This window comes from Triplophysa rosa, linkage group LG19 (assembly GCF_024868665.1).
Source record: "Triplophysa rosa linkage group LG19, Trosa_1v2, whole genome shotgun sequence".
NCBI lineage: Eukaryota > Metazoa > Chordata > Actinopteri > Cypriniformes > Nemacheilidae > Triplophysa > Triplophysa rosa.
In genome coordinates this window covers 12,532,635-12,546,350 of record NC_079908.1, presented here as the reverse complement: position 1 = coordinate 12,546,350, position 13,716 = coordinate 12,532,635, and the positions used below count along the sequence as shown (strand labels likewise).

Below are 13,716 nucleotides of genomic sequence, written 5' to 3'. Positions count from 1 at the left end.
ATCTTATAAACAAGCGAGAAAATCACCTTGCTGACTATCGTTTAGATAGAACATGCACTGTGGCGTAACTTTGTTGTGAAAAGCGGTGGGGACAAAGACGACACAAACAATACTTTAACAAATTGTTTCTGTAATAACTCATTGGGAATATTCATGGGCGTCACAAGCGTGAAAAATGTAGGTGACTCCTCCTCTAGAAAACAGTATAATTTATCGACGGCTTCAGTGGTGTAACGTTAGTGCGAAAGACGCATGATAAATAATATTGACACAGCCGTGAAGCAGGTTCGAATCCGCTGAACTCACTATTCTAAATTTTCACATCACATATCAGATCTGCTTCCATTTGTTTTTAAACTATATCATGTTTTCATCAATAGATCATTTAAAGCATGTTGTGCTTTATTATATATAAGGATGGCTGTTGCCGTACGTGATTAAACGTATTCATTCGTGATAAAATAAAAACTATTGAAACGAATGTGTGTTTTCCCCATGTTAAAAATTTGGTGTTTGACACAGATTACCTGTCGGTGGGTCAAGGATTGAGATGTTTGGGAACCCAATGCTAATAAGGACAAACATTCAAGTATACAGGGGAAACAGATGGAAAAATAATATCTTTAAAAAATCGTATTGTCACTTATTACTACAGGCATTGCCAGACAGGCTACAAATATACAACGAACTTTCTAAATTTAGTTTTTAACTCATGAAACTACAAAGTTGTGACTTTTTCCATTTATTGGAGTTTTCTATCAAGTATCAAAATGTATTTAATCTTGCAATAGACGATAGCAACCGCATGTCGAGAACAATAAGGACGAATATATAGCACCAAAGTGCAATTAAGCGCCAAATGTTTGGTACATGTATGACTTGAACAGCCATTTTCAAATATTTTCATCATTTTATTAAAATTAAATACCTTAAGGGAAAAAGTTCAGCAAACAGCAGTCCCGAACCCACGACGACATGAAGTAGGTAACACATGCTTTACGCTCTACGCCACTGGAGCAGTCGATTTTTGTGTGCCTTTCTTACATTTTGTCTATTCCAATCTGAAACTGATGGGCAGAGTTAGTATAAATAGCCTCTGCTTACAAAGCGGGCTACTTGCACGGTAAATAGATACTCCGTATTTTTTATTTCTTCCAATAAGTGGTGGGGACAAAATTGACTTTGGCAAAAAGTGGTGGGGACATGTCCCACCCGTCCACCCGCAAATAACGCCTATGAATATACAACAATTATAGTTTGTGAAGGCCCAAAATGGCAAATTTGAGTGACCCAATTAGCTATTGAGAAATAAGGAGGGGAGTGTAGGGACTGTGAAAGCAGAGGGTGTTGAAGCAAAGATTAAACGTGATAAGCAAAATAATAAGAATACATGGAAGCCTGTTTTTGACTAGCTGTGCATCAACAAAACAATTCACTCCTGCCAGACATCAGACATTGTACTACCAAAAGAAAAATAAATATGTATTTTTGTTGAACCCTTTTATCTATTTTTGGGTATTCAAACGGAAATCAAGCTTATTGCAGTGTGACCTTAATTTTGTAACATTATTACAAAGCGCTTTTGTATGGCTGGATCAAGCGAATTGGATCAATAAACTGGATTAATACAGTGACAAGGAAAGAGTCTTTTCATGCATTTTAAACTTCAGTCATTTAATCCCTGCAAGTGTACGGGGAAATTGAATAATCAAAGTAAAACTGTGTTTCTGCTCATCCCACATTTCTTGCCGACTGACTTTTCTAATCTGCTTCCAGGCGGAACATCCTAAGCTTACAGCTTTGTGTGACACATAGTAATTAAACTTGTAGATTTGTAGGAGTTTCGAAAAGTGCATGCAAAATTAAATATGGATGATGTTGCTGTAATGTGGAGAGCGCCAGAACACAGAGTCTATTAAGTACTGCAAATAAATCTCACATTTCACTTCCCTCTCTTAGACATCTAATAAATAAATGTCCCAAACAGAATAAAAAACTAGAAAAATATGAAAAACCATCTAGAATTATTTCAACTTGCTGCTATTACGAACCACATAATAAATAAACAATCTGAAGGGCCAAATATAACGTCAAACGATGACATATTTAAGCATATAGAGCCGCGGAAAAAAATCATGGATATGTGTTTAGGTAATCATTTTTGTTTCCTTCTATGAACAATATTTCTCTCAAATTTCGAATAAAATATTGTTTCTATTACCGTTTACTTGCAGAAAATGAAAACTGGAGAAACAGGAAAAGATAATAACAGAAAATGAAATGATGCTCTGTATATTTTCAGACCTCAAATACTGCAAAGAAAACAAGTTCATATTCACTTTTAAGTAATACAACAGTAGCCGGGTTTCCATCCAAAGTTGCGAATTTAGCTTATGAGCAAAATTGGAATATCGCATAAAACATTTTCGAATAAGCACCGTTTCCATCCAACTAGTCAACCGTCACTTCCTAATAAACTGCTACTAAATATCAGTAAGAAAAGTAAGAGAAGCCACTGAATATAATAATTTTCATATATAATAAAACTTGCACAAGCCGACGATTACGAAACACAATAAATGCGCTGCTTTTATGGATGCCTGCTGTTTGGGAAACACAGTCGTGACAGTTCTAAGAGGCAATTACACAATACTTTGACGACTTTGCTCTCATTCGAATTTATTCGACAAATGCGTTTCCATCTCCCATTATTCGCAATAACCTTTTTCGCAAAAAAGAAAAACCACCTCAAGCGAGCGTAAAAACTTTTTTGCGAATTAAGGGTATTTAATTCGAAATTTGCCGTTTCCATCACTAGTTTCTGATGCGAAACTTCAAAATGCAAATAAAACCAGAGTGATGGAAACCCGCTTATTAATGTTTGTACATGTATTTAGGAAAATTTCCTAAATTATTCTTACGTAATAACCTTGATTTTTATCACAGTTTTCATGCGTCTTGTCATGTTGTCAGTCTTTCACATTGCTGTTGGATGACTTTATGTCACTCCTGAGGTTTGATTTCGTTGAAATTAAACAAACACTGTACTGGAATGGCCACAATATATCTAGAAATGCTGATTAAATAAAAATTTGGAATGGTCTCTTAATTTTAAATTATACACATAATGCATAGAAAACAGAAAAGGTATGAACATTTAAAAAAATTACATTATACTGCAATACAGACTGTCATATACTGTCTGTATTACAGTATAGACAACTGCTTAAACACTAATGGAAAGCATCTCGATGTCCCAGCTACATGGAGATCATTTTGTATAATGGATAAAGAAACCGTTTCCGAGAGTCTAATCCTGGTCTGATTCTGGATGAGAGTTTCATCATCTACTCTACAGAAGAGTGCCCAAACAACAGGCACAACACTTAACAGAGTGCACAACTCTGAGTAGACACAAGAGACACAGCTGTTGCCTGGCACATGCTGGCACCAGCCAACGAGCTGTACGGATGCAGCACTGCATCACCAGGAGGCAGGTCTGAGGTGAGAAGCTGTGGTGACACTGGGGACTGACCTTCAAAAACGTGTTTAAACAGACAGACGGACGGTTAAATAAACACACACATACAAACACAGCAGCACACGCAAAGGACAAGCAATGCATCTCCTTGGATCGAGATCCAGCAGGGTTGGCAGGGTCCAGGGCAGGATGCATTGTGGGTAGTGAGGTCTGTTGCTGCACTGAGGAGGGGACGTGATGGGTAAAGAGTGCGCTGGGGTCATGTGATAAAAAGACTGAAAGAAGGAGAGAGAAAGAGACGGAGAGAGAGGCACTTACGGACAGGTTGAGTTTTAAAGGTCTCTGGTGAGCTGCTCTCTCCTTCACCCTTTCCGTTGATGGCGGACACCTTGACCTCATAAACGGTCTCGGGCTTCAGCCCAACGATGGTGATTAAGTTGAGACCTGAGGGATGACAGTTTAAGAGATCTATTAAAATGTTTGACACGGAAACATGGAGTCATGTAAAAAATGTCTACCCATCAGTGTGGGAAGGTGTAAATCAGAAGTATATCTTTAGAAATCAAATTTGTTTATGATCTTCAGGTGCGTTTACACAACAACAATTTACTAAAAATGTAAAAAGTTTACTTCTACAGAGCTGTAAAGTCTGAACATGTAATACGCATGTGCATGATGTCACCAAAAAATCAAATCGTCTTCATAACTTGCACTTTGAAACTTGTTTTAGCCCTTTTGACCCTTAAAACACCGCTGTCATGTAAATGAATGACATTTACATTTAATCATTTAGCAGACGCCTTTATCCAAAGTGACTTACAGAGAGTTCAGGGAGCAATAAGTGATATGTCATACAGGAGCAATAATACAATAGGTGCTAATACAAAGTTGCTAGTTTCTGCAAAAGCTGCAGACTTCTGCTGACTATTCGCTTCTAAATTTCTGTTTTTAATTGAAAATAGTGTCATGTAAGTGTCACTTGAGTTTCAAAGCAGTTACTCCACAGCAAAAAATGAATTTCTTACTAAGAATTTTGTCTGGTTTTCTAGTAAAAATATCAAAAAAAAATCTTAAATCAAGATACATTTACTGACAAGGAAAGTGCCCTAAGATATTTTGTCTTGTTTTATAAGAGAAAATACAAGAACTGAGTTTATGTTTAAAACAAACAAAGAATTAGCCAATGGGGTAAGAAAGATCATGTTGAATTAGTTACATATGATAAAGGATTTTTTAAATCTTAAAAAAAAAGGAGACCTATTTGCTTGTTTTAAACATAAACTTACTTAATTTTTATTTTTTTCCATAAAACAAGACAAAAAACTTTTTAGGTTAAATAAAGTTAAATGTTGTTTTTATGTTACTGTCTGCTGTCCAATTCTACTAACAAAAGTCTTACAGTCGGGCGCTTTATGAATCAATTCAGCTGAATCATTCAAATACAATCATTCAAAAGACCCACTCACTTCGTTATTAAATCAAACATCAATTATTTGCACACGCGTGGCGTGATGCATGTGGCTTTTTTCATACTTGCTCAGATTCTAGTACATCCGGTACCATGCGTTTGATACCGTTCACGGCTTCACTGTATCATGCAAGTCTAATGCTCAAGAGACAGCCTGACAAATGGTTGAGTGATCAAATAGGCACCAGCTGAACAGAGATGTGTGTGTAGGTGGCTGATAGACTGCTTTGTGAGAGGCAGCATCTGTGTGTGTGTGTGTGTGTGTGTGTGTGTGTGTGTGTGCGTGCGTGCGTGCGTGCGTGTGTGCGTGTGTGTGTGCGTGTGTGTGCGTGTGTGTGAGGCTTGTTCTGACGCATGTCCCAAGGAGGTCTGGCAGAGCGAACGGGCTGACAGCAATGAGCAAACTGACATCTCTCCTCTTGAGAGAGAGACGGTACCCACAGACAAACAGAGCACATGTCAGGCTGTGACAACTGCTCCGAGCTCTCTTATTTAGCATTCAAGCGAACCCTGGCCCTTACCCACATTTGCACGTCTATTTTTGGTCAATTCTGCATTGTACTTCACGCTTGCCAGACAATATCGCCAATGAAAGGGTGTATTTATGACAGCGGGGAAGGTTATTTTGCCACCATTCGAAATGGCGAGCAGCTGTGGAAAGTGTTTAGCGGTGATACTGACTATGTGCGTCATTATAAACCCTTCTGTTCTCTGCAGTAAATGTAAAAACATCGAGAGGGACCTGCGGTCATTCTCTTTCAATGGAAGTCGCCATAGCATTCCAGTTTGGAATAAATGTTCGAGGTAAGTTGGACACTTACCATCCTCAACGTCAAACTCTCTGTCAGTCCAGTCTTGGCCTGCTATCCTCCACTCGGCTTTGTACTTGAGGATGGGAACTCCTCCGCTGGAGGCGGGGTCATCGTATTCCACTAGCGCTGTGCTAGAATACGGCACCACACGATCGATAGAGGGGGCCGAAGGCACATCTAGAGAACACACAGATGTTAGCACACACATAAGCATAAGTCCACTACCCAAGGACACCACAAATATGAGGCAATACAGAAATAAAAACAGTGAAAGTGGGTTTGTGTCATCAAGGGAACAGTTACTGCACTGCCCCTGAACCGCAGGTTGAATCTATAGTAGACAAACTAATATATTGCCTAGAAGCGTGATGTCTGTGATGCTGGGAGTACAGAGCCAACGATACATGCTGTTCCTGATAATTATAAAGATTGTGCTGTTCCTGGCTTCGGGTAACACATGACCCTCTTTATGTTATTTCAAGAGAGCACAGTGTTAGAAACACCAGAAAACTTTTGTTTTGTACTATAAGAGATTTAAAGGTCCAGTGTATGAAATTTAGCGGCATCTAGTGGTGAGATTGCAAATTGCAACCAATGGGTGACTTCACCCCTCCCCCTCCATTTTTGAAGCACTACGGTGGCAGACACAGGACTAAGATGTCGTCACGTTTTCGCGTCTTTGCCGAAGGAGATAACGTATTTACAAAAGGCGCTCTGTAGAGCAGTTTGTCCGTTTAGGGCTACTGTAGAAACAACATGACAAATTCCATGCAAGAGGACCCGCGGTGTACGTAGATAGATATAGCTCATTCTACGATAATAGAAACATAACGCATCATTATGTAAGGTTTTTATACACCGCTGAAGACATAGTTATGTATATTATATTTCATTTCTGTCAATAGATCCTCCAAAAAAGTACACATTGGACCTTTAAAACTATAACTGTAATCGAAAACAACAAACTCAGTTAGGGTTAGGGTTCTCCTTTGCCTTGCACAGGGATTGTTTACATAGAAAAGAGACTGAAGCAAAGAAAAAGAGAGAGTGGTTGAAAATTAGTCGTGAAACAGTATTATGAGTTTGTAATATAAGCAGACCTGAGGGAAAATAAAAATGAAATAATCTTAAATGTATGAAATGACCTATTTAAAATAAACCTCCCTTAAATTTCCCTGGTAAAGCTTGCTTAAAGAGCCATTTTTTCCACTTAATCGCAGAATAAAAATTCAGTCCCCCAACCCTGACTGCCGACTGTATAAAGTGCCATTGTGGGAATGCGGCATCTCGAAAGTCTGTGATGTGGAGGAAAGGCGTCACTCCTGCGCTGCCCCATCGCTTTGAGACTAAATAATCACCTCCCTGCTTTGTGCCTTCCACACCATTTCACATCTGCCCCAGTTTACAGAGCACCAAAAATATCAGAGGCAGTGTCGTATTTAACCGTCTACACTGCAGAATGAAAATCATATCCCTGATGCTTTTATTACCCAAGAGTCTCAGCCTAAAAAATACGAGAGCTGGCTATGATCTAAAAGTAAGGAAACGCCGTCCGGGGGTGATTTACCTTTTGCGTACCTTGTGGATTATAAATTAGTACTAAGAGGGAATTTCGAAGTGGTTTTCCTGTATAAAGACATTCTGTGTTAAGAGCTTTCCTGTGCCTTTGTGAAAAATGCTGCGTGAATACTTTTATTAAAACCTCGACATTGTGTTGTTAATATGCTAACAGGGGAAATCGTAACTCATTTTTCCTTTTCATTTTGCCATTCATCTGAACTGCACCCTGGACATTCACAAACCTGCTTGAATCAGAATGAATTCCTTTGATTCTGTGCCGATGACATTGATGGCCGTACAGTTGTAACTGCCAAAGTCGTTCTGGGACTCGGGAGTGACCTGTCATAGGAAAAAGAGCAAAGTCAAGGAACCGGTCATCTTTTGACAGACCCATAATGATGCAGATATTTTATTCTTCGTGTTGCTGGGAAGCTAGTTTTCACATCAATGCAGTGACCTGTTTTGTCTGTACCCCTGGCACTCACCCCACTCGATAATTATTGAGTGATAGAGAGAGGCTGAGCGAGAGAGAGAGAGAGAGAGAGAGAGAGAGAGAGAGAGAGGCTTTATTATCTGCAGAAGCTTAAGAAAATGTGCCAAGGGAACAGGGACTTTACAAAAAGCCTTACATGAATATTCTGTACCGTCAAAAGGTCTTTAAAGGTTGGCTTTAAAAAAACTAAAGTTCAGGTACCACTTATGCACAGAATATCATTACAATCTGTGCTTCGTTGGAATCCAAAAATAACACATGTCACGCTGGCCGTTCACAATGAATGCTAATACAGAATGCAACTAAATGAGTGTAATTAATATAATGGGTCAGAATCTGGCAATCAAAACAATCTAAGAGTCATGCAACTGTGTAAACAAAATGATTGTATTTTTCTATAATATCATTATGCTGAGAGACTGTAAATACAATAAAAACGAGTCATTATGTTTCCAGTGCTTGAGCCCTGTGGGCTGATGAGGTTTTGAAAGATGTGTGTACCGGCTCTATTTACAGAAATATAGACTGCAGATTACTGTAAAGTTATAGGAAACAACCCGTAATTACTGTTTCCTCACAGTTACTACTTATTCCTCATTGAAGCCTTTTACTATGATTTAATTTGTGCTGCGGCATATAGAAAATAACCTCTAAAAGCAATTATTAGTGTCAGACCTGTTGTCAGTTTTGATACTTTAATGACGGGGTATTTAGAAACCTGCTTTCACCTGGTATGAAGACCTGTTTCAGGTAATCCAATTATCAATGTACAGTAAACAGACCAAATCAGGGTCCAAAATGATCAGTGATTATCTAAACTAAGCGTGTGTGACCACATTGCATTTGCAGTGTTCTAAACCAGGAGTTTTCAAACTTAGGATGCGAGGGCAAACGCCTTCAGATAACAACCTTAAGATAACTGCACAGAAGTGTTCTAAAACTTTGATAGTGTACGTGATGTATCGTTACACTTTTTCCAACACAAATGTATTGAAAATCAAAAACTGTCCAACCAAATATAATCTGAAAGCCTTGTTATTACTCCTACTATCATTTAATATTAAGTTGATGGCTCCTAATACCAGATGCAAACAGGGTCCTAAAGACTGATGGGTTTATGTGGCAAACCGTACCTCTAGAAAGCTGCTTGTTGGAGTGTTGTAGATCTTGACGTTTGTGGTATTAGCGCTGGGCAGTAGCTGGCCATCGCGGAACCACGAAACAGATGCGCTCGGGTGCGCAAGAGCTTCACAGGTGATGTTAGCCGGATTCCCCTCCCAGGTGAACACTGCCGCAGGGCCCTGGATCTTCGGCGCATCTGCAATAAAACAGAGCGTCAGCAAAGTGGAGGCTACACAAGAATGGTTTTAGAGTAAGACCTAGGAGGCAAAAAATAGAAAGGCTGCCTGCTGGCATATATTGCCCATAATCCCCTCCGGCCCGCCATGCATTTCCAACAACCTTTCAGAATTGAAATTTCCGCTATCTGCTATTACAGAGCAGCCAGTAGCTATAATGTGATGTCTATTGTCTTTAGTGATCTCGTAGCTGTAGGGTATCAGCGCACCTCGGCTAGCTAAACTTTCCAAAGCAGGATTGATAGACGTGGTTGACTCATCACATTTCCTATAAAACCGTGCTGATAAGACACATATCCCCTGAAATCTTATCGCTATCTCTGGAGCGCAGGCTGCAACGCTGCTCCTCAGATAATGTGGGCACCTCCAAATCTAATGTCTCTCTTTGGTGAAACAGACAATGAAATTTTATCGCAACAGTGCCTGAAATAAATATTGGGAAATTAAGGCTGGAAATGAGTTACGATGCAGGTCTTTTCGCCGCCTGATCATTTCATGTGTGACTTTGGGGGAAAACGTTCTTCCTGTGTTGATACTGTGAAGTAAACAACTAAACTTTGCATAAAAACGCTCATTGATTTTAAAATAGAATGCCTAGAATAAATAGGCTTTCCAACTGGCTGCCTGCCCAAAACTTCATTTTTTACTGCGAGGCTGAGCTCTATTTGGAACAATAAATAAATAAATAACCTACGGAAAACAGTAAACTGTAAGCTTGAATAAAAAAGAAAACGAAATAAATACAGTCACTCAGGTTAGCTTGTGAGTGTCCATCTGACAAGTGCTGTCAATTATGGGATTAAATGAGTGCACCCAACAATGTCCACTATAGTTTGGGACACCACTAGAAATGGTTATCCCCTAAACAGTTCACTATATAAGGGGCTATTTTGGACACAGCCAGAGACTCTGTAAGTATTTGGCAGCTATAGGAGTGAACAATCTGATCTTGGATCATGAGACAGACAAAGCACCCTTTCTTATCGTTAATTACTGCAAAACACTCCGTGCACTCAACTGAGAAGTCGATTACTCACTAGCCAGGCTGTGGCAAACTACATTTCCACACAATTTCTATCAATTGCACATTACGATGCTATCTCAGGACTGGAGAAGATTTTGGGGCAAGAATAATTAATCCAATTAGATTTTCATTGCACTTCAAGCTTTTCCTCCACACTTTTCAGAATTAGATTCTGAGAACGCTGTAAAGTGTGAAGGCATATGAAAATAACTTTACAACCTGCTTTACTGTCATTTTCTACCAGGCAAAGTGCAACAACGTGTACTCAGACGACTGGAGTAAACATAATCTGATAAAGTAACAGGGTTCGCGCTCAAAATTGAGTTTGTATGTGAAGACAGGAGTATTTCATTTCATATAGAAGTCTGCTATGCTCTGAATTCAAGAAATCCCATAATCTATGAAATACAGCTGCGTTTATGACATTGTGATTTGAACAGAGACCACCAACTCCCTAAATACAGTACTACTGCTATGTATTCAAAATAATGTCAGATAAGAAGACAAATGGTTACTTAAAGGGATAGTTCATCCTAAAATGAACATTTTGTCATTATTTACTCCCCTCAGGTTGTTCCAAACCTGTACACATTTTGTTGTTCTGCTGAACACAAAGAAAAATATTTTGTAACCAAACAGTTTTGGGGCACTATTACTACTACAGCAGAAATAACCACAAATATGGTAGTCAATGGTGCCCCAAAACTGTTTGGCTTCCCACAATCTTCAAAATATCTTTGTTTGTGTTCAACAAAACAAAGGTTTGGAACAACTTGAGTAAATGACAGAATTTAGTTTTTCGGGTGAACTGTCCCTTTAAAGTGATAGTTCACCCAAAAGAAGATGTTTTGAAGAAAGTTAGTAACCTAACAGCGTTGGCACCCATTCACTTCTATGTATGGACACAAAACCAATGCAAATGAATGAGTGCCAGTTGACAATATTCTTCAAAATATCTCCCGTGTTCTGCGGAAGAACGAAAGTCATACAGGTTTGAGATGACAAGAGGGTGAGTACATGATGACAGAATTTTCATTTTTGGGTGAACTATCCCTTTAATTTTATGCAAATGGGATGGTTTAACCGGTGGATCTGCTGTTAAGCTGCTTGAGTTGGTTGACCGAGAAAGTCATTCTTGGGTAAGACAGCTGAGAACTCAGGTGAGGACACGACAATCCAAAACACAAGCTATACTGGTCACCAGTTGTGCTGCTTTTTGTATAAGCAGACTAGCAACAAACACAGAGCCAGAGGGAACATTGAGAAATCTCAAGTTGTCCACTACATTGAGCTGACGCATTCACTTTAAACAAAAAGACAAAGGGTAAAAGAGAGAAGTTTGGCTTACATCGCACTTCCAGGTACATGCTCTGGATGTCCTGACCAATGGAGTTGCGAGCGGTGCAGAGGTACTGGCCCGCATCCGTGAACTGCACGTATTTCAGAGTGAGAGAGGACACGCGGGCATCACTGCGTACAACCACGTTACCATCCAGGCTCTAGTGAGAAAGACAAAGAGAGACAGAGTAAGAAAAAATACAAATGAATAATTCAAAATTATTCCTGAATCCCAGTGCTAGAAGAACTACAGGGTCCTATTCTACAAGGAATAGAAGTTTCAGCAGCAACAACATAAACAAACGTTACTGAATGTGGCCCAAAGTTAACTTCCGGTAGACCTACGCACGGAATCAATAACTGTTAAGTAGTTTTAATTCAATTAAATTTAATATAATTAATATACAATAAAATATTAATATCAATTAATATAAATATGAATTAAATATCAAATCATTTCTTAAATTGTAACCAAACACAGATCGGATGTTAACTGCTGGCCAGGCACGTGTCCGGTGAAACCGTCTATAGTGATAAATAAAACTAATTATATCTAAATTAAAAATAGCTAATAAACAAGATGAAAGTCTTCATTCACTAAAAGTGTATGAATCGTTGGCGAAAGATTTGTGTAAGAAACAGAAGAAGGTAATACAATTTTCAGTGAACTACCAAAAGCTAAGCGAATGTTTATGCAATTCCCATTAAAAACTTGAAAGTTATTAAATGATTATTTCCATTTTTGATTCCTTTAAAAGAAAACATCAGAAAGTGGAACATGATTTAAGCAAGTATATTATTCTAGAACACTACAACACAGACCAGCAGAGGGGCAGTAGGATGTTATGTCTGCGTTTCAGTCTCCGTCTGAGGCTCGGGGAGGTGTTTGGGGAGACAGTGAGGCAGGAATCAATAATAAAGTGGACCACACAGCAGGGGCCACTTTAAAGCCTTTTCTCCACAAAGCGTGTTTGAACAGCACAGCTGGGACAATCTGCTAACAGTTTTACTCTCCGGCTCCATCCAGCGCACATGCATGCGTTCTTTAACTCATACCGCATTTACTCTGCTGCCCATCTTTGGTTACCATGGCGATGAGAGATCCTATGACTGGAGGGGCTTTGATTTCAGCAATCAATGTTAGTGCCGGCTGTGTTACGATAAAAAACAGACATGAGTTTCATTGCTGCTCTGTGTTTTCTTTGGTAGTTTTAAAGTCAGAAGAGACTTCACAGCCTTTTAGATCAGTTTTCAAAAGAAGCAAATTTACATGATTCACGCGATGATACATTACATTATAGACATGCCATACCTAGTTAAAACAGAATTTAGTACATTCTTGTGCACTTAGATTAATTGTAGTAGATGAATATTTGTCTTCTTTTAAATAATCTGTCATACATAGATGAATTAAAATCATGACAGAAAACGATTTAGAAGTAACACTACACTAATACAATTATTATTTACTATTGTATTCATAATATTATAAAATAAAAATTAAATGGCCACCAGTCACAAAAATGAAGATATATACTGTAGTTTCTATTATACAGTTATATAAATGTTAAATGCGGAGCCCACAGACACATCATACATCAGCCAACCATGTGTACATTGTACCATATGTTACAGACTCGCAAGCGCAAGTTTGACTTAGCAAAGAAAAGCGGAACTTCACAGATTAATGGCACTCTCATACAATTTAGAAGAAAATTAATTGACTGAGCGCATCTGACTTGCATAATACAACCCATGTTAATCAAAGAGCGCAGCCTCTTCTATGACACATTTAAATAGATTTATTAGTCATGCCACCTGCCACCGTATTACTCAACGAACAAATGTACTCAGCCGTGCAGAAACTATCGGCCATGATCATCACACAGATACCCAATCACTTTAATAAAGACATTAATGGGAAAAAGTGAAGCTCCTACGTCTTGAGACCAGCTACATCAACATTCACATGCTGTATTCAATGCAGCAGAATGAATAAAATAAGACTTGCGGAGGTAGATGTGCTTCTGATTCGATATTGGGGAATGTTGACTCGTGCTTAGTAGAGCGTACCTTGTTTAACATGCAAGACGACGATATTGTTTGTGTGTGTACAGTACTGAAGGCACAGAAAGCACTAAACAGGGTTTTCTGAATATTGTTTACATTTTCTTAAAGGAAC

At 38.8% G+C, this 13,716-nt stretch overlaps 1 protein-coding gene across 11 annotated transcripts in view; it reads right to left on the bottom strand.

Moving 5' to 3' along the window:
• The window catches only part of ncam1a (neural cell adhesion molecule 1a), a 208,237-nt gene that overhangs the window by 30,130 nt on the left and 164,391 nt on the right, over positions 1-13,716 (bottom strand). For all 11 annotated transcript variants that reach the window (XM_057359863.1, XM_057359865.1, XM_057359864.1 and 8 more), the window contains 5 exons: positions 11,545-11,695; positions 8,948-9,132; positions 7,564-7,660; positions 5,771-5,938; positions 3,800-3,925 (listed from right to left, as the gene is read on the bottom strand). In XM_057359863.1, coding sequence (XP_057215846.1) covers positions 3,800-3,925; positions 5,771-5,938; positions 7,564-7,660; positions 8,948-9,132; positions 11,545-11,695 — 727 coding nt within the window. The remainder of the gene's footprint in view (positions 1-3,799; positions 3,926-5,770; positions 5,939-7,563; positions 7,661-8,947; positions 9,133-11,544; positions 11,696-13,716) is intronic.